The sequence below is a fragment of the Mya arenaria genome, chromosome 6 (genome assembly GCF_026914265.1).
Source record: "Mya arenaria isolate MELC-2E11 chromosome 6, ASM2691426v1".
NCBI lineage: Eukaryota > Metazoa > Mollusca > Bivalvia > Myida > Myidae > Mya > Mya arenaria.
Window position 1 is genome coordinate 48,080,774 of NC_069127.1, and position 21,288 is coordinate 48,102,061.

Genomic DNA, 21,288 nt, shown 5'->3' on the forward strand with positions numbered 1-21,288 from the left:
TGAAGAAATGGCCATACAAACTAGGTGACCGCGCACCTAGGTCTAGCCCGCCTCGCCGAGGTCGATTCTTGGTCTGTTTGTGGTTTGTATTTGTGTATGTTGTGTTGATACCTCATTGCCGTTCGGACCTTTATCTATTGCCTCGAAACAGGGTTTACTTTATATGACTGTTAGTCTCCTGATCTTGTCCCTGCAGTTTTCACTGTACATTGTACATATGCGGTATTGTAAGACAGTGAACTAGTTAAACTCGAGCCAAAAATGAGCAGAAATAAGAAAAAAGATCAACTGACTGATTTATAGAAAACATGAACCTCTGACAGCAACTATTGTAGAAGAGATCCATTGCTCTGTGTCTGATCAGGTGTGTACCCCCGGAAGTATGTTTACGTCAGGTCATTTTGTTCACGGTGGCTGTTAAAATACGAGTGTCACGAAGCAGACAACTCATTTCTCTTTACTTTTCAGAGTGTGCAACGGACAGTGACTGCTCGGACGCCAACGCGAACTGTCACCCCATGTTGTTCGTGTGCGAATGTTCCTTACAATATACACTTGTAAAAGACGTATGTGTCGGACGTAAGTATAGGTATTTAATTAAATTCCAAGAGCTTTAGGCAAAAATATAGATATCACAAACAATCTTAAAAATATACAATTCATTTATTCTTTCTGCAGATTGCTAACAATATATTTGCTAACACACCTGGCAGGCATTTCCGGTTAGTATGGCCATGCTTGATAAATCCGTTTGTCCCCGCAACAACGCACCGCTTTTTATTTATCATGTAAGGTAAATTATATCACTTTGAAAGATGCCCTGTTCGATGTCAACTTTGAACTAATTTTTTTTCTATCATGTGTTAGAATACAACATATATTTTCAGCAAATGAAATTACAGATAGGCAATCATTAAGTATTAGACTTAATCATTAAGAATTTCACCTTCAATAAGTTATGAGTTATTTATACTTTTGTTTTTCTATGTTGTTTTGTAGCTGGGGAAGTTGGTGGTGAATGCAGATCTACATTGGGTTCAGAATGTGATGACGTACATGCTGTATGTTTGGACGGAAAATGCACATGTAATGATGTCAGACACTACGTCATAAAAGACGGAAAGTGTGTCAAAAACGGTAAATGTTTCTTCTTCATAGTGTGAATGTAATGGTAGATTTACGGAATTACTGAATTCGAGAGAACATAACATTTACCATTATTATGCATGTTTCTGGCAAACAGGACAGACATGTCTTGCATACCGGACGTGTGTTTCCGGTCATGTGACCAGTGCCGGAAAAACCCATCTTACATACCACATGTAAGATGAGTCACGCGCAACAACGCGCCACTACGTATTTCATTTATTGTATGGTTTATAAAAAAAAATATCATGCCATTTCAATAAAGGTCAATCAAATATTTATGTTTGCAAGACTTTTAATTAAAATTGAAAATAAATAATCGTTAAAAAACGCTATTTTTAGTTATTCAAAATGACTTTGCTCTATGACGTCAGTAAACAACGTCGCACGCGCTTTTTGGTGATTTTGTAATGTTCATGGAATCATGTAGTCCGGAGCCCGGAAAATAATTATTTCTGTTTTAGTGAATTTTATAGAGTATTTAATTTTCGCTTTATCGCTATGACTTCTTTATGATGATTTCGTGTATTTAATACTAATGTTATGGTTTTAGTATTAAATGTCTAAATTTAGCTAGTAAATGATTAATTAATACGAATAAGTTGTATTCTTAATAGTTTTCTACGTTTTCGTATGTTTGATAAACTTGACACCCCTACTCTGTAACGTTAGTTATATATAATGGTTTCGCCCATCGTGTTTGTTAAAATGGACCATTCCATTTTGGTCACGTGATGTTAGGGTATATAACAAGCGAAAAGCATAGAAATAGTTAGTTCGTGTCTCGACGCCGATGTGAAAACATCAAGTTAATAATATATAGGGAAGCTTTGAAGTATCTTTTTGTACTGTTTAGGGCGGGTTCTGAACTATTGGAGGCTAGGAGAATTAAAGTGAAGCATTGCGCTACAGCTTCTAGTTTCCAGGTTCGGACATCCGTGGGGTTTCTTTTTGGCCTCTTAGTAAGCCTGGATCATTGCGATACAGACGGAACAGGGTCAATGGTTTGATTCCCCGTAAAAGCTATACATTTAGGACTGTGGGTTTCGCTGATATATTGTGATTGGTTTATATGCGTTTTGTATGCTGGTCCTGTTTGAAGTTATAGCATAGTTGTTGTAGTGTTTCTGTTTGTTCGTTCTTGCTTTTGGGATAATTGAACATTGATTCTTGAACCATACCAATTATTTTTAATCATTCGGTTTTGTAAGCAATCATTGTCAATCACGTGTATATAATATTAATTTCATACTTAATTTTTGGGACAATGCAGTCCGAGAATAGGTTTATAGTTTAATTTAAGGTAGCGTGTCCGAGCTAGCTAGGGAAGAAACGTTACAATTTGTTCAAAAGTTCGTTTTGAACGTCATTTTGTCCACAAATTGATAAATTTAGATATGCAAGAAAAATATCAATCATGTGTTTCCGGTACGGATAGAAAAATCCGACCCGAGGGCACGTGCGTAAGCCGGTAACGAATATTCCGTGAATTTTGTCGTGCGGGAAAACTCAGTGCCAGATGAATCAACGCTGTGTAGTTTGTAAAAAATAAAATATAGCATACGTACAGACTACAGAGCACAATTGAACACATGATTCTTGAAAAATAAATGAATATAGATAATCTTAGCGGAACTATTTGACGTCAATGTTTGACATAAATATCGCACGTCTATTCGGACCGGAAATACATAATAAAATAGTTAAATAAAACGGAATTGTTTCTAATTTTTGAACAGAGCTTACTTTTCACATACTAAGATAAACAATAAATCGAATAATTAAAAAGTAGCTCGTAACATGAAAATGTATTTTAGATACGTATACAAACGGCCAATGCGGGCAGAACAAGCCATGTCGAGACAGTAACGCCCACTGTCAGAGTGGTACGTGTGTCTGCAAGACCAACTATGTGTCTGTAAATGGCCGCTGTGTGAACGGTAGGATACAATTTTGTAGCGCTTGTTTACTGCAAATGTTTAACGTTGCTCAAGTTATGGTAGAGTGTGACTGGTAATACACATGGTTTTGAGTCATACATTTGAAGCTTTAATGTTTCAAAGAATACCAACCATTCCCTTATAGAATGGTGAAGAAATATGCTTAAAATATGATAATTTGAATTAAATTGAATTAAATTAAGAATCAGTTTGACAGTTAACAAAAAACAGGTCATTGTGTTAATAAACCATTGCTTGTAGATGGTAACAATGCCCAAAGCTGTGGCAGCGATGACTCGTGTCCAAATCACGCCCAATGTGTTGAGGGTCAATGCACATGCGCGCAAAATTACGTCATGGTTCACGGCGTCTGTGTTAAAATTAAGTTGAAACTAAAGATGTATTTTATGTCTGAAAGGCATATGTGATTTTTAATGGACCAGTCGCTAAAGCAATTATTGCGACATGCCCATTGGATATTGCAACAATATACTTATTTTATTTACAAAATATAATCCTATTATTGGTCAACTGATTGTTTGATTGACAACATTAAGTATGTCATTTTAAACTGTTTGGCGGTCACATTTGAATCAACAATTGTTGTTTGCATTTCAAAGAACACACTCGGAGTATTGTTATGTCTGTTTTTATTCCTGAACAGGCAACTCTTCAGTGATCTCTTCTTGCAAAGGAGACTCTCCATACAACACATTGCAACCTGAATGTCCATCGGGCAAGACAGCCGTAATAACGGACGCCTATACTATGGTAGCCATGAGGGCGGCATGTCCGCCCAAGATGGATGTGTATAACTCCACCTTGTTTGAGCAATGCTGCACGCCTAATTCCACTGATTGTAGACTCGATGCCCCAGGCTGTATGCAAGGCAGCTTCTCCACCTATGACGTGGTCGAGTACACATGCGTGGATGGTGAGTTGTCCAAAGATCGCACTCAAAGATATGGCCTTTAATTTAAATTACTGCTTCAAACCTTTCTGATGTAATCCTTGAACAATATGTGAAAAAAACAACATCAATACTCTTATCGACGTTACACAATAAAAAAACAACACTTTATTATGTTATTATACCAAGATAATTCGATATCCCTCTGTATTAAGGTCAAGTTTCTGCCATAATTTTGCAGGTTTAACCTTCTTTTAGATTCCGCTGTTATTGGTCATGAAGACGATGACAGTGTTTCCGGTAATCCCGTGTACGTGGTGTCGCCTGGAGGCCATACAGAAAGTGGTTCAGGCAGTGGCACTTCCGCTTCCTTATGTCACGTGCGAGCAGACTGCAAGACCACTTTATATGTGTACGTGGTCTATATGGAGCAGGTATGATTGTTTATGCATTAAGTGACCTGTAGTTGAAGCGTAAACATGTGTACATGTTCGCAATCAAGAATGTATATAGATATAACGGACTGCACATACATGTACTTAAGAATCTAGGATGCAGTGTTAAGTATACTTGTGAGACTAAGTAGTTATGGAACAAAGAATAGTGTGGCGTTGTGGTATAAATTTGCCTGTATCTATCTTAATAAATATATTTGCACTTTGTAACCTGGAAGTAATTTTAAGGCAATATTTCTTGTACTTTATACAATATCTACATCGCCAAGAAACCTCTGACATTTGCATTGTTGAAAAATGGTCTTGAAAATTGAACACAAAACACATATTCCTATTGTCAAAAGACTTCCGGAAAAATGCAAAAAACGGATTTTCCCAAAAAAATAATATAAGATTTCTTTCGTAGAATACAACAGAACAGATCACAAATCTATTTAAGAACATAAGCATTACATCGACATCAACGAAAAATTATGTTCATGGTTATTAAGTTATTTAACATTTGAAAGGCGGCTGCCATTGAAATTCATTTGACAGCATGCATATTATAAGCATACATGTATAGGCAGAAACAATCAGATATTTAAAGTTACTAGTATTACCTAATGACTTAGTGATGGTCATTCTCCGTATAAATCTCAACAAGACATATTCTCTTTGCTTAGTATGGAAATTAACAATTCATAAAGAACTAAGTGATGAAATTCTTTCTAATCAAATGCTCCCTATACAAAAAAGAGAGGAGAGATATTCTTTAACATTAAAATAATTTCTGTAACACACATTTCTATCATTTGATACATATTTGGACAAGTTCGATAAACTCGTGGAATATATTTAGTTTATATCCTTATAGGTTGCATTCAACCAAGAAATTACATTCATTTTTGTATCCATTAAAATTGTGCAAATTCTTTGTTCATAAACTGTTTTATTCCACCTATTTACTTCTATATAAAGACTATGTGATGATATTCTCAGCTGATTTAAAGCAGTTCTGAAATACTGTACATTAACACACAAGGGTAAGGTTGAAATTGAAAATGAAATACATTTCTATAAAATAACGCTCTTGTCCGAAATCTCCTTTTCAAATTTTGAATAAAGACGTCTCTTATGTTTTGCCTGATAAATGACATAAAACTATCTCCTACACCTTGTGCGATATACACATGGTAGAACCCAAATTACTTTCTATAGTGTTCACATCTACGGCCTATCACTAAGCATTACATTTCAATAGATTCTAACGAATTTATCATTTGGCACATTTAGACTTTAAACAAGTATTTAATTATATTGATATAACAATGCGACGATAAATCCAGTCTGCAAGTCTCTGCATAAACACATTCGTTTATGTAGTACTTCTAACCGAAAATACATATTTTCTGAACTGAGTTTGTATTCTTTCATTTGGCATTCGTTTTGCAAATCCCTAAACTTCCGAAATATGTAGCCAAACCCGTCTAACAAGGTTATGTAAAAAGGTTTATGTTCAGATGTAATATTAGTGAATATATTCAAGTATTTTCTTAATTTAAATATTGCCTTATATGCTTGACCAAACAGCGTTTTGGTAGACAAAGTGATCCACCTGAGTTTAAAACTATTCCTCAATATGTAAATTGATTGAAGAGTTCCAGTGATGAGTCCTGATGCAAAAATGAAGACTTTATAAATAATAACAAGAACCTTCGTTTTAGTTTTGTTCATTTTAAGGTTCCTTGTTTGGTATTATTCTTCTAAAATATCAAGATCCGCTTAAGCTGAATTAATGTAAAGTTTCTTCCTTAGCTAGCTCAAATTAAATTACAAACCTATTCATGGACTGCATTGTCCCAAAAATTAAATATGAAATCAGTAATATATACACGCAATTAACAATGATTGATTACAAAACCAAATGATTTAAATTTATTAATATGGTCCAAGAATCAAAGTTTTATTATCCTAAAACCAAGAACGTACAAACAAAATCACTACAACACCTATGCAGGACCAGCATACAGAACGCTTATAAACCAATCTCACAATACATCAGTGAAACCCGAAGTCCTAATTGTATAGCTTGTACGGGGAATGACACCATTGACCCTGTTCCGTCTGTATCGCAATGATCCAGGCTTACTAAGAGGCTAAAAAGAGACCACACGGATGTCCGAACCTGGAAACTAGAAGCTGTAGCGCAATGCTTCACTTTAATTCTTCTAGCCCCCAATAGTTCAGAACCCGCCCTAAACAGTACAAAAAGATACTTCCCTTTATATTAACGTGATGTTCTCCCATCGGCGTCGAGACATGAACTAACCATTACTATGCCTTTCGCTGGTTTTATACCCTAACATCACGTGACCAAAACGGAATTATCCATTTTAACCAACCCTATTGGTGAAACCATTATATATTAGTTACATTTCAGACCAGGGATGTCAAGTACATTAATCTTTAGAAAAAGTAGAAAACCATCAAGAATATAACGTTTTTGTATCAAGTTATGATCTACTAGTTTAGTTATTTAATACTCAAACCATACCCGTAAAACAAATCAAATACTTTATGAATTTCGCTTATACAGAAATGTTTATTTTCCGGGCTCCGGATTACATTATTCCAGGAACTTTACATTGGCACAACATAGTCGTATTGTAATAGTAAAAGGAACTTAAACAATCCTGTGTCGACCCTTTTGACCCTTTTAAGATACGAAGCTGCCTCTTAATAGTTAATATGCAAAGAAAATAATTACGACAATAAATATTCGCCTTGACATCAATCTTAATGACTTTCGAACACTGCACCAATAGTTCATTTTGATGCTTTAATCGCGTTTATACCTGAGTAAACATAGAAGATAATTATTTTTGTCAGTGTAAGATATTTATATATTTCACCGAGTGAGCACTAAAAGCTATATTTTCCGAGTTGGTCATATTGCGATCTTACACTGCAACAAACATTTTTCTATGCCCGAAAAGGACATGAGATGAATTAGTTAATTGTTGCAATTCTAAAAAGCGCGAACGTAGCGTCATTTCCGACATGACGTCGTTGAATTGGTGTCCAAGCCCTGTGAGAGAGCGGAGATATAATTTTTATTTCACTGATAAATCTTTATTCACCACTAGATAGCATAAAATCAACTTGTCTCTATAGTTTGTTTAAGTCCTTATTACACCAGAACGTGAAGCAAACGTTGACTGTTTTACACTTGTTTATACCCTTTATGATTTATTTCATTACTTTTCAATGCTTCGAAAAAATGAACATTAACTAACCTCAAATTTTATTATTAAATGAATATATTTTAATGCATATCTTCCTTGTGTTGTTAGCTGTATTGAGACAGTTACACATTCGGCCCCTGAACGTGGTTATTGTTCGATGTTTGCATATTGGGTTTGTCCTGTACAAGTAGTTTCCATTGTATTATTGCAAACGATCGGAATAACATTCAACATTTTTTTATTAACATTATAACGTTGTTTATTAACATTATAACTTCGTTTATTAACATTATAACTTTGTTCAATAGTGAATGCAACTTTCAAGATAAGGTACATCAACATTCATTTTAAAACAATGTTAAATAAGCGTATTACAGTGTTAGTAATTTTGCATATGTCAATGGATGATTTGTCACCGGGCTACGGGTACTCACATCATTAGGATATTTGGTGAGTGTGGTTTTCACATGGTCGGGATAAGGGGTGTGTATTGAGGCCACATCGTCGGGATACGGGGCGGTTGTGGTGGTCACATCGTCTGGATATAGGGCGGGTGTGGTGACCACGCCGTCGGGATACGGGGCGGGTGCGGTGGTCTCATCGTCGGGATATGGGGCGGGTGTGGTGACCACGCCGTCGGGGTATGGGGTGGATGTGGTGGTCACATCGTCTGGATATGGGGCGGGTGTGGTGACCACGCCGTCGGGATATGGGGCGGGTGAGGTGGTCACATCGTCTGGATATGGGGCGGGTGTGGTGACAACGCCGTCGGGATATGGGGCGGGTGTGGGGACCATGCGTCAGGATACGGAGCGGGTGAGGTGGTCACATCGTCTGGATATGGGGCGGGTGTGGTGACCGCGCCGTCGGGATATGGGGCGGGTTAGGTGGTTACATCGTCGGGATATGGGGCGGGTGAGGTGTTCACACCGTCGGGATACGGGGCGGGTGAGGTGGTCACATCGTCGGGATACGGGGCGGGTGAGGTGTTCACACCGTCGGGATACGGGGCGGGTGAGGTGGTCACATCGTCTGGATATGGGACGGGTGTGGTGGCCACACCGTCGGGATACGGTGCGGTTGTTGTGGCCACATCGTCGGGATATGGGACGGGTGTGGTGGCCACATCGCCTGTGTACATTCGTTAGCTCTTGAAATATGTGTATTCCTGTACACATTCGTTGGTTCTTGAACTATTTTAAGTGTATTCATGTTCACACTTATTAGGTCCTGGAATATATTAGGTGTGTTCCTGTTTACATTTATTAGGGTTTTGAAATATGTAAGGTGTATTCCTGTACACATTGATTATGTCTTGAAATATGTTAGGTGTATTCCTGTACACACTTTTTAGCTCTAGAGATATGTTAGGTATATTCCTGTTCTCATTTAGTCTTGACGTATGTTAAATGTATTCCTGTACAAATTCGTTAGTTCTTGAAATATGATGTATTCCTCTATACATTTATTAGGTCTTGAAATATGTTTGGTGTATTCCTGTACACATCGTCGGGAAATGGGGCGGGTGTAGTGGCAACACCGTCGGGATATGGGGTGGGTGTTGTGGTCACATCCTTGGGATATGGGGTGGGTGTTGTGGTCACATCCTTGGGATATGGGGCGAGTGGGGTAGTCACATTGTCGGGATATAGGGCGGGTGTGGTGGTTACATCGTCGGGATATGGGGCGGTTGTAGTGGTCACATCGTCGGGATATGGGGTTGGTATTTCGACCACATCGTCGGGATATTGGGGTGGGTGTAGTGGTCACATCGTCGGGATATGGGTCGGGTGTGGTGGTTACATCGTCGGGATATGGGGCGGGTGTGGTGGTTACATCGTCGGGATATGGGGCGGTTGTGGTGGTTACATCGTCGGGATACGGGGTGGGTGTGGTGGTTACATCGTCGGGATACGGGGTGGGTGTGGTGGTTACATCGTCGGGATATGGGGCGGGTGTGGTGGTTACATCGTCGGGATATGGGGCGGTTGTAGTGGTCACATCGTCGGGATATGGGGTTGGTATTTCGACCACATCGTCGGGATATTGGGGTGGGTGTAGTGGTAACATCGTCGGGATATGGGTCGGGTGTGGTGGTTACATCGTCGGGATATGGGGCGGTTGTGGTGGTCACATCGTCGGGATATGTGGCGGGTGTGGTGGCCGTATCGTCGGGATACGGGGTGGGTGTGGTGGTTACATCGTCGGGATATGGGGCGGGTGTGGTGGTTACATCGTCGGGATATGGGGCGGTTGTAGTGGTCACATCGTCGGGATATGGGGTTGGTATTTCGACCACATCGTCGGGATATTGGGGTGGGTGTAGTGGTCACATCGTCGGGATATGGGTCGGGTGTGGTGGTTACATCGTCGGGATATGGGGCGGGTGTGGTGGTTACATCGTCGGGATATGGGGCGGGTGTGGTGGTTACATCGTCGGGATACGGGGTGGGTGTGGTGGTCACATCGTCAGGATATGGAGTGGGTGTAGTGGTCACATTTTCGGGATACGGGTAGGGTGTGGTGGTTACATCGTCGGGATATGGAGCGGGTGTGGTGGTTACATCGTCGGGATATGGGGCGGGTGTAGTGGTCACATCGTCGGGATATGGGGTGGGTGAGGTGGTTACATCGTCGGGATATGGGTCGGGTGTAGTGGTCACATCGTCGGGATATGGGGCGGGTGTGGTGGTCACATCGTCGGGATATTGGAGTGGGTGTAGTTTCCAGATCTTCGGGATATGGAGTTGGTGTGGTGGCCATATCATTGGGATATGCGGTGGGTGTGGTGACCACACCGTCGGGATACGGGGTGGGTGTAGTGGTCACATCGTCGGGATACGGGGTGGGGTTAGTGGCCAGATCTTCGGGAAATGGGGCGAGTGTTGTGGCCACATCGTCGAGAAATTGGTGCGGATATAGTTGCCAGATCGGCGGGATAAAGGGTGGGTGTGGTGGCCACATCGTCGGGATATGGGGTGGGGGTGCTGACCCCACCGTCGGGATACGGGGCTGGTGTAGTGGTCACATCGTCGAGATATAGGGTGGAGTTGGCTTCCTTATCGTCGATGTAGGCGGTGTCATGACACTCTTATGTACATGGAGAAGTAAACTAGTGGTTGTAACACTTAATTAAACCTACTTCTGGCTTCCATAACTTTGAAAGTCGCATTTCTTTTACATTTCGTTAGCATAATTAAACCCATCCACTCTTTAAAGCTGCACTCTCACAGATATACCATTTTTACAACTTTTTTTATTTTTTTGTCTTGGAAAGAGCAATTTTTTGCGTAAATATCTGCAAACCAATGATAAAAGATTGCTGACAAAAGATCAGATCGCAGATTTTCATATTTCCGTTCGGAAATTAATGTTTTACGGCTTAAACCGTTTAAGAAAAATGCATAAAACATCAAATTTGAATTTAAATATAAAAAAACTTCGATCTAATTTTTTGTCAGCAGTCTTATATAACTGGTTTCTATGGAATTTCGCAGAAATTGGCTCGTTCTAAGACAAAAAATAAAAAAAGTTGTCAAAACGTTCAATCTGTGAGAGTGCAGCTTTAAAGAAATATAAATCAGATGATACTTACTGCACTGTAAAACACCACACTATACATGAGTTCTCAATGTAGGGGCAATATTAAAGATTTTTTCAACGAAAAGTATGCAGTACATTCCGTATGTGTCAATGGTTATTGTTGAAGAATGAATCTATGCCGATCATATAATAAACTTTATTAAGATATGTTGTGTAAGTAAAAAAAAACCCGTGTTTGACCCAGATTGTCACTGAACTGTAATACGTATTCACGTTTTCGATAGAAATATCTTCTTAATCATACGCATTTATATTAGTCATAATTGGATGCAAATCTTGAGCTAATGCCACTGTCGGTCACTAGTATTAATGTAGCAGTCTATGCGTACTAAAGGTCATTGCTATACAAATAAAAATATGAGCTAACTATGTGCTATCACTTAGAAAAGAACAAACATAATTTTGAGATCAACGGCATTTGTATAAGATAAAACATTTACATACTTGTTATCGGTTTAAACAGTTTACGCACGCTTGTTTGCTCACGTGAATATCGGTTTCAATATGGACATGTGTCGTACGTGCACGGTGAGGAATCACGTGACTGTAAAGTTGTTCTCACGTGGTTCACCACAGGTCCGTGGTGATCCATCATGGTGGGAACCCTATTGAAGTCACGTGATTCCTTATCCATGGACACCTTTATAAATGTTTCCGAGTATGTTTGTTGCTGTATTATCACCCTATGCAGCAAACTGATATACGCATTCCATGTTAACAAGTTGGTACAGGCCCGGTCACACCGCCCGAACTTTGTTGGAGCGTTCCTTGAACGGTAGGGAGAGGGGACCGAATTTCAACAACGCTCGTCACCGCGCACAAAAAGGGAAAAAAGTCGAAAACAAGGGCGTTGCCTTAGCGGTGCACCGCTGAAGCCGGCGTTGCTATAGCGTTGGCTTAACGGTAGAGAGCGGTAGCGAGCGTTGGTTTATTCTGGTCCCGCTGCGACACCTCCATACCAACGCCAAACCAAAGTTCATCACCGCAATGGATCGCTGCTTCAACGCCCGACACCGTTCCAGCAATCCCGTGTCAGCTCGTAAAACGCTTACAACCGCTCCACCAAAGTTTGTGCAACGTTTAATCACCGCCCTGGCAAAGCTGGCGAAGCAGCGGTGGTCCAGCGTTCAAGATTTCTGCGTTGGCCTAGCGGACCCAAGCGTCCACGAACTTGCGTCTAGCGGTGCCAAACTTTGACTGGGCGTTGTTTGAACGGTGGTGAACTTTGCCGGAGCGGAAAATTGCCCGCTCCTCACCGCTCGCAATATTTTGTGCAGCTCAAAACTTTCGGAGCGGTAGGAAGGACCATAAGCGGTGGCCGAGCGTATACGGCGTTGCCTTAACGGGGGTCAACTTCTGGTGAACGGTAACGAGCGGTGATGATTTTTTTTCACCGCTCCAGGAACGCTCCAGCAAAGTTCTTGCGGTGTGACCGGGCCTTACCAGGCAGTAGCGCGACAATAACGTTTTGAATCATTGTCTTAGTTTAAAATAATGACTTTCTGATCTAAAGTTGGAAAGGTTCATTCACTTTTTGACCATGTCAGTTTAGCGCCTTCAAATATAACTTAGAAAACTGCATAAATGAACTACATGTATATATAAAGTTTTGAAACAAATTCAGAAGAATATTATTAAGAATAACAGCTTTTCATGGGCTCTACTGTACATAACCAAATAATTCGATTTAAGGTAATTTTAATTCAGTGTATACCCAAGTGTTCTCGGAGATTTGGTTTATAGTTTTCATGTATCAAATGAAGCTGGATGCAATGGAACTGCGGGAACGATCCGATTGCAAACCAATCTTCTTCTTTGGCACCGCGACCTTGAGGCCAAAATAAAAACACCAATCTTCTTCCACGTGAAATCAATTACCCGAACAACAAACTAATACCATTTTATCCTAGAACAATACCACAGCAATGGCTTCCTAGACGCACTTACAGAAGGATTGTTTTTTTAATGTCATTCTGACACAGCGTGTTCTTTACGACTTTAATTCATTGTCGTATGATATTCATTTGTTTCTCATTTATCGACAAGAAAGGTTAAAGTAACTCGCTCATGGTTTGTAAAATGCACCTTTTTAATTACGAAATAAAGTCATAGGAGTGTTAAAACAAAAATACTACACCCTTCAGCAAATGTTGATATTTGCTCAAATATCGCAATAACGCGATTGAAAAATAATTACGGCTGTGGTGTTTTATGATTAGTTGATTGCCATTATCACGTGATGTTATCAATGCATCGTTAAGAGGTCAACATATCCACTATTTTGGTGTCCCAATGGCCGTGTGGACTAGTTGACTGTTTTCTATTTTTGTCTTGACTTTACCGGCTTAGGTTCGAACCCCACTGAATCCAAAATATTTTTTTATGCTATAACTGTATTTTTTTCTGCAATGTCGATATCATAGAGTAAAATAATGATACAATAAGTGTTTTCAGTTGCATTGCCGGGAAAACTATTTTTTGTCCAAAAACACCAGCGAGTCACTTTAACATAATACACATATCATATAACTTTCCTCTTATTGACAAATAAGTTCACGTAGTTCGCAGACTAGCGTTATGATAATTCTTTAATAAAACACATTTGGATTTTTGTTTTCAATTTGACACGTGTTTATAGTGTTCTTCATAAATGAGTTCATCAACATTCTATCTTCATACATGTGTAGCTTTGTTATGAAAGCGGAACCCCCTGAATTATGTCCCTGAATTGCGTCAATTATATTCACGCATCTATCTTTTTTACATAGCACACATTTAATTGTTGACATAGTCACAAATGTCACAGATGTCATCAATGCGATGTTCAAGCAACAACAAAAATCTTCAATGGCAATCGCATATCAATACTTATACTGCAAACAGTCACAAAAGAAAGAACACGTCTTTATATTTATGAGAAATTTCCGAAACATTTCCGGTTGATTCTTATATGAGGCTATCAATATTCATTTATTTTTTTTTCAAGAAAACGGTTTTTGTCACTTTCATTGTGTGTTTTCTATCGACGAAAAAGAGACGTTTAGAAATATAAGTAGCCTCATCGAGAAAAGCGATCTAAACTCGTAGAAAAAGAGATAAATAGGTAAAATATTTTACACTACCAGAATGTTTTGGCGGCTAAAATTACCTTAAATTGGTAAAAAACAAACAGACAAATGCAACCGGAACAAGGGCAACATTACGGCGGAAACGATTTAATCATATCGCATATAACGCACGTTAACAATTCTGCGTTAAAGTTTTCATTTTATGTAAAAAAATCAAGAGTTTTTATCCAATGGTTATCAAACTTGGTCAGACTATTTGTCGGCATGTTATCTTAAATATATATGAATATGGATCATTTCGGGTCAAAAACTAGGTCACTAGTCAAATCTTTAGAAGAAATATTTCACGGTAATAAATTTAACAATTTTTTTTTATCAAATCTTGATGTGAAACATGGTCAGAATACTTGTCTGCATTATATCTTGCATATTTTTAATAAGGTCAACCCGGGTCAAAATCTAGATCACAAGGTCAAATCTTAGGAAAAAAATATTTCCACGTCATAATTCAATATTTCTTTTTTCATATCTTGATGAAACTTGGTCAAAATATTTGTCTGCATAATATCTTGCTTATTTTTTATCGGTCATCCCGGGTCAAATTCTAGGTCACTAGGTCAAATCTTAGGAAAATCTTTTCACGTCATAAATTCAACAATTTTTGTCAAATCTTTATGAAACTTGGTCAGAAAATTTGTTTGCATAATATCTTTAAAGTTCTTTAAGATGGGTCATCCCCAGACAAAATTAAGGTCACTAGGTCAAATCTTAGGAGAAAGAATTTCACGGTCATAAAAATATATTAATTTTTGTCATTTTTTATGAAACTTGGTCAGAATATTTGTCTACATGTTGTCTTAAACATTTGTGAATATGGGTCACCTCAAATCACCACTGACCACATAGCTGTCTGGATTGCCTTTTTAGTGTTTACCATTATCATTTAAGGTTAACCATTTCATATAATCATGCCTACACAATGCTTACCAAACCTATCTATATCAGTCAACAACTAAATTCAATTGCTTTTTATGAATTTCATAACTACCCATATTTTCAAAAAATATTAGCTTCGGTGTTTTCCCTGCTCTTCCTGATTATGGATATCGGATGTTAATTGCAACAATTAATTTTTATTGCGGACACAGCTTGCCACCACAAAGTAATTTGTAATAATAATAATAATAATAATAATAATAATAATAAAACACTACTGCTACTGCTACTGCTACTACTACTGCTATTACTACTAAAAACATAATAATAAATGCTTTACTCTTTTAATACGTGAAATAAACAAAACGAAACTCGTCTTCTTAAACAGGGAGGCGGCACGTGTTCACCTATCCTTATCTTAAATGGTAACCAGACGGATTGTAACAAAGACCCAGTATTCACCACGGCTTCCGGATATTTGAAAGTTGAATTTGTGGCAAACAATGGCTCGTTCTCTCTTAAGTTTGAAGGTACGCTATTTGTAAGATTTGATAATCGTCATGTCCTCTTTCTGTTGTTGTTGTTGTTGTTTTAAATGCTATTCATATTTTAAACTATGTGTTGTTATAATTTATTGAAACCTTGAGCATGATTGTACGGCTTTCATCCTTTGTCAGGTGATGAGAACGTTTCAATACAAGTAGCGTGTGGCAGTAAATCCTCGTCTATAACTCTATCTGAACCCGACAGCTGTGACACGACAACTGAACCGCCGCCACCACCACCACCACCACCACCACCACCAGGTTTGCAAACATTTCATCTGATTTGATACACACTGTTAATTCGTATATAATAATAATATATATAATAATAATAATAACATCTTTATTTTAAGAAGGTAACACATTATGTCTTAATTACAGTGTCAACTATAAAACATCATATTTTCACAATGGCCTTCTAAAACAAAACATAATGACAGCTTTACACAATTCACACATGTATGCATACTATTATTCAAATAGCATCAAAAACGATAAACAACAAGTCATATAACAATATCTGTTCTGTTCTGTTCTGTTCATATAAAGCCTTAATGAATAATTAAACATGTTAATTATGTTAAACACGAGAATTCAATTCACACAAGTGTACTATCATTCAAATAACAAAAAGGATAAAAATAAATCATCATATGAAGCAGTAATGAATACCGTGGTAAACACATGTATCATTCTAGCGAATTTCAAGCACAGACCGACAAACACTCAATTTATTTTACAATGCATTTGTAATTGATAAATATAATAATGAATATAACGTTTTAACAAATCGTTTAAATAAATTCAGTTGGATTTCAAGTCTTAACTAGAATGTTTAAATGTTTATCCAAAAGGAAAGTTTTATACTAACTTAAATTTGACCGTTGCCAATTTATGGACATATTTTACTTCTATGGGTATTTCATTCAGTACTGTGCATATGAAAAGGAATCCTGGAGATAATTTGTTTTTGGCAACATATTGCAAATACGGTCCTTTTTTAACTGATCTTAGAGTATAGTATTCATCATTTTAAAAGATCTGACTTGTATGTTGGTACCATATCATGCATGGTTTTACAAACATGTATATACAAGTACGGCAGTATGATAGTTACATCTATCTGTTATTGTTAGCCATTTTAACTCGTGCAACATTCCACAAGATGAAGAATGTTTATTTTATTTACATTTGAACCATTGCCTTTGCCCCAAATATGACAACAGAAAGCTAATAGCGGAAGTATACAACATATATTTCATCTCATCGGTCAGATAATATATAACCTTTTTAATAGTGAATCTTTTGAGTTTACCTTTTAGCAGACAAATTCTGTCTGTGAATGCCACATGAGATATATAAATTATGTTATATTAATAACTGTACACATTCGTTAGCTCTTGAAATATTTTAGGTGTATTCCTGTACACGTTCATTAGCTCATGAAATATGTTTGGTGTATTCCTGTACACATTCGTTAGCTCTTGAAATATGTTAGGTGTATTCCTGTACACATTCGTTAGCTCATGAAATATGTTTGGTGTATTCCTGTACACATTCGTTAGCTCATGAAATATGTTTGGTGTATTCCTGTACACATTTATTAGGTCTTCAAATATGTAAGGTGTATTCCTGTACACATTTATTAGGTCTTCAAATATGTAAGGTGTAATCCTGTACACATTCGTTATCTCTTGAAATATGTTTAGTGTATTCATGTACACAGTTATTAGGTCTTGAGATATATGTAAGGTGTGTTCCTGTACACAGTTATTAGCTCTTTAAATGTATAAGGTGTATTCCTGTACACAGTTATTAGGTCTTGAAATATGTTAGGCGTATTCCTGTTCACAGTTATTATGTCTTGAAATGTGTTAGGTGTATTCCTGTACACAATTATTAGCTCTTGGCATATGTGAGGTGTATTCCTGTACACTGTTATTAGGTCTTGAAATATGTTAGATGTTTTCCTGTACACATTTATTAGGTCTTGAAATATGTTAGATGTATTCCTGTACACATTCGTTTGTTCTTGAACTATGATGTATTCCTGTACACATTTATTAGGTCTTGAAATATGTTAGGTGTATTCCTGTACACAGTTATTAGGTCTTGAAATATGTGAGGTGTATTCATGCACACTGTTTTTAGGTCTTGAAATATGTTTGTTGTATTTGGTAAATAGTCTTCAGCTTCTGACGTAATTTCGGTGTATTCATGTACATTTTGCAGCTTCAGAATTATGTACAGTTTTTAATCGTGTACATATTCATAGCCCTTGAAAAATGCTTCGTGGACATATTTCTTAACCAGTAGTGTCCTTCACTTAGCTTGGACACTAACTATGGCCATTCAGTCCTTTGATATTGCTAACAGTATTAATATGACATCTCAATAAAATTATAATTCTGAAAAAATACCATTATATTATATAAGAAGAATTACCGCGACCACAAAAACACATAATTCAGATAAATACGCGTCTTATTCATCGAGTAAGTAGGGCTGATATTTCAACGTGTTTAACGTGCTGTAAGGGGGAATCTTTCGTTGTTTTTAACCTCTTCACTGTTTCCTTATCCGCGTTTTCAGTGCTGAATCTGGGCATTTCGTCCGTTTTTGTTCGAATTGCAGCAAGAACTAGCGTTAAGGTTATATTTCTTGTAGCTTGGTCTACAACCCTTCTGGCAGTGTAAACGTTATTAGGTTTTGTCAATTATTAAGGATTTTTTTGACAATGTTTATGGCAGCAATTTATATTTGGGATTTCTGGACTATTTTACCTTGTCTATTTAATTATATATATATATATATATCCTTAACTATTCTGTAGAGAGTATTTAGAGAATACTAGGTTAGTGCCCTGGATGGAGGAAGTTTATCTGGCAAAGCAGAGGAATTCATTGAGTGAGCTGAAGGCGAACCCGATAAATTCCGCAGCCGAGTCAGGTATTTCTACCTTATGAGAGGGCGCTTATGCGATGATAGTTTATCACAGCAAATCTTTAAGCACTCACCAATCATTTAATATTTGTGCGTTTTCAGCTATTAAATACACGGTAACAATCTTGTGTTACCAGTTATTTGTATTTTCCCTAAATGCATTTTTTAGCAAGTTGTTAGAGGTTTATCACTCAAATATTATGTGTGTTATACATGTGTATGTATTGATTCTGAATACGAGTGTCACTTTAAACACGTTTTAATACATAATTAATAATTACTTCGCAGGCATCTATATTAGTTTGAGGTACGCTTGACATATTGGTATACCACTTCTTCTTTTAACAAAAGTTATAAATCAGGTTTACGACCATTGTTATAAGCGTTAACTGTTTCTATGTACCCTTCTATACATGTATTTGTACGACATTCATAACTATACGTTTAGGGCACAAATGTGATTGGAAAACATGACGGTAAAACAAGCAGTGCTTGAAAACATGACGGTAAGACACGGAGTGCGTGAATACATGACGGTAAGACACGGAGTGCGTGAATACATGACGGTAAGACACGGAGTGCGTGAAAACATGACGGTAAAACACGGAATGCTTGACAACATGGCGGTAAAACACGGAGTGCTTGAATACATGACGGTAAAACACAGAGTGCTTGAATGCATGACGGTAAAACACGGAGTGCTTGAATGCATGACGGTAAAACACGGAATGCTTGACAACATGGCGGTAAAACACGAAACGCTTGACGAGATGACTGTTAAACACGAAATGCTTGACGACATGACGGTAAAACACGGAATTCTTGACGACATGACAGTCAACCACGGAATGCTTAAAGACATGACGGTAAAACACGTAATACTTAAAGTAAAGACATAATGGTTAAACACGTAATACTTAAAGACATGAGCGTAAACAAGTAATACTTCAAGACAATATGGTCAAACACAGACTGATTTTGAAAAAAATCTATCGAGCATAAATCTATCGAAAGCATAGACTACACTTAAAGACTTCGAAACTGTCAACGCCCCATTAGCTCTGGCTTTACACATAGTTACTGATCATGAAGGAAGAGAAAATAGATAACTACATTTACAGCAATGTTAATATATGCTATGACATTAGGTCGTTTCCAGGGAGCATGTGTTAACTCGACGTGTGTGGAAGAATATCTGATTTGTGAAAACAGCATTTGTGTATGTCGAGCCGGATACTCGGAGGATGGAGAGATTTGTGGTATTTAAGTCACGCATAAATGGGCACAATAACATTTAACGCCGTACTTGTGCTTTACTTGCGCTTGGTGTGAGTATTGGCAGTTTGAAGCTTGCTTTTCCCCTTGTCTTTGTCTTATGAATCATGGCTGTACTTCTAGCACATATTGTTCATAACGATGTCGGTAATAATGGCTGTACTTCTAGCACATAGTGTTCATCACAATGTCGGTAATCATGGCTGCACTTCTAGCACATAGTGTTCATCACAATGTCTATAATCATGGCTGCACTTCTAGCACACAGTGTTCATCACAATGTCGGCAATCATGACTGCACTTATAGCACATAGTGTTCATCACAATGTCGGTAATCATGGCTGCACTTCTAGCACAAAGTGTTCATCACAATGTCTGTAATCATGGCTGCACTTCTAGCACACAGTGTTCATCACAATGTCGGCAATCATGACTGCACTTATAGCACATAGTGTTCATCACGATGTTGGTAATCATGGCTGTACTTCTAGCACACAGTGTTCATTACGATGTCGGTAATCATGGCTGTACTTCTAGCATATAGTGTTCATCACAATGTTGGTAATCATGTCTGCACTTTTAGCACATAGTGTTCATTACGATGTCAGTAATCATGGCTGTACTTCTAGCATATAGTGTCCATCACAATGTTCGTAATCATGGCTGTACTTCTAGCACATATTGTTCATTACGATGTCGGTAATCATGGCTGTACTTATAGCACATATTGTTCATCACGATTTGGGTAATCATGGCTGTACTTCTAGCACACAGTGTTCATTACGATGTCGGTAATCATGGCTGTACTTCTAGCATATAGTGTTCATCACAATGTTGGTAATCATGTCTGCACTTTGAGCACATAGTGTTCATTACGATGTCGGTAATCATGGCTGTACTTCTAGCATATAGTGTTCATTACGATGTCAGTAATAGCATACAGTGTTCATCGCACTGTCGGTAATCATGGCTGCTCTACTAGCACATAGTGTTCATTACAATGTCGGTAGCCATGGCTGCACTTCTAGCACATAGTGTTCATAACGATGTCGGTAACCATGACTGCACTACAAGCACACAGTGTTCATTACGATGTCGGTAATAGCACACAGTGTTTATCGCACTGTCGGTAATCATGGCTGCTCTACTAGCACATAGTGTTCATAACGATGTCGGTAACCATGACTGCACTACAAGCACACAGTGTTCATAACGATGTTGGTAATCATTGCTGCACTTC

General features: G+C 38.0%; 1 protein-coding gene across 4 annotated transcripts in view; it reads left to right on the top strand.

The window, feature by feature from the left end:
- The window catches only part of LOC128239195 (neurogenic locus notch homolog protein 2-like), a 63,676-nt gene that overhangs the window by 35,963 nt on the left and 6,425 nt on the right, over positions 1–21,288 (top strand). For 2 of the 4 annotated variants that reach the window (XM_052955712.1, XM_052955715.1), the window contains 8 exons: positions 469–579; positions 1,000–1,137; positions 2,964–3,086; positions 3,751–4,020; positions 4,255–4,430; positions 15,674–15,815; positions 15,963–16,091; positions 19,922–20,032. In XM_052955712.1, the coding sequence (XP_052811672.1) occupies positions 469–579; positions 1,000–1,137; positions 2,964–3,086; positions 3,751–4,020; positions 4,255–4,430; positions 15,674–15,815; positions 15,963–16,091; positions 19,922–20,032 (1,200 nt within the window). The remainder of the gene's footprint in view (positions 1–468; positions 580–999; positions 1,138–2,963; positions 3,087–3,750; positions 4,021–4,254; positions 4,431–15,673; positions 15,816–15,962; positions 16,092–19,921; positions 20,033–21,288) is intronic. The other 2 variants (XM_052955713.1, XM_052955714.1) reach the window with 1 other exon arrangement.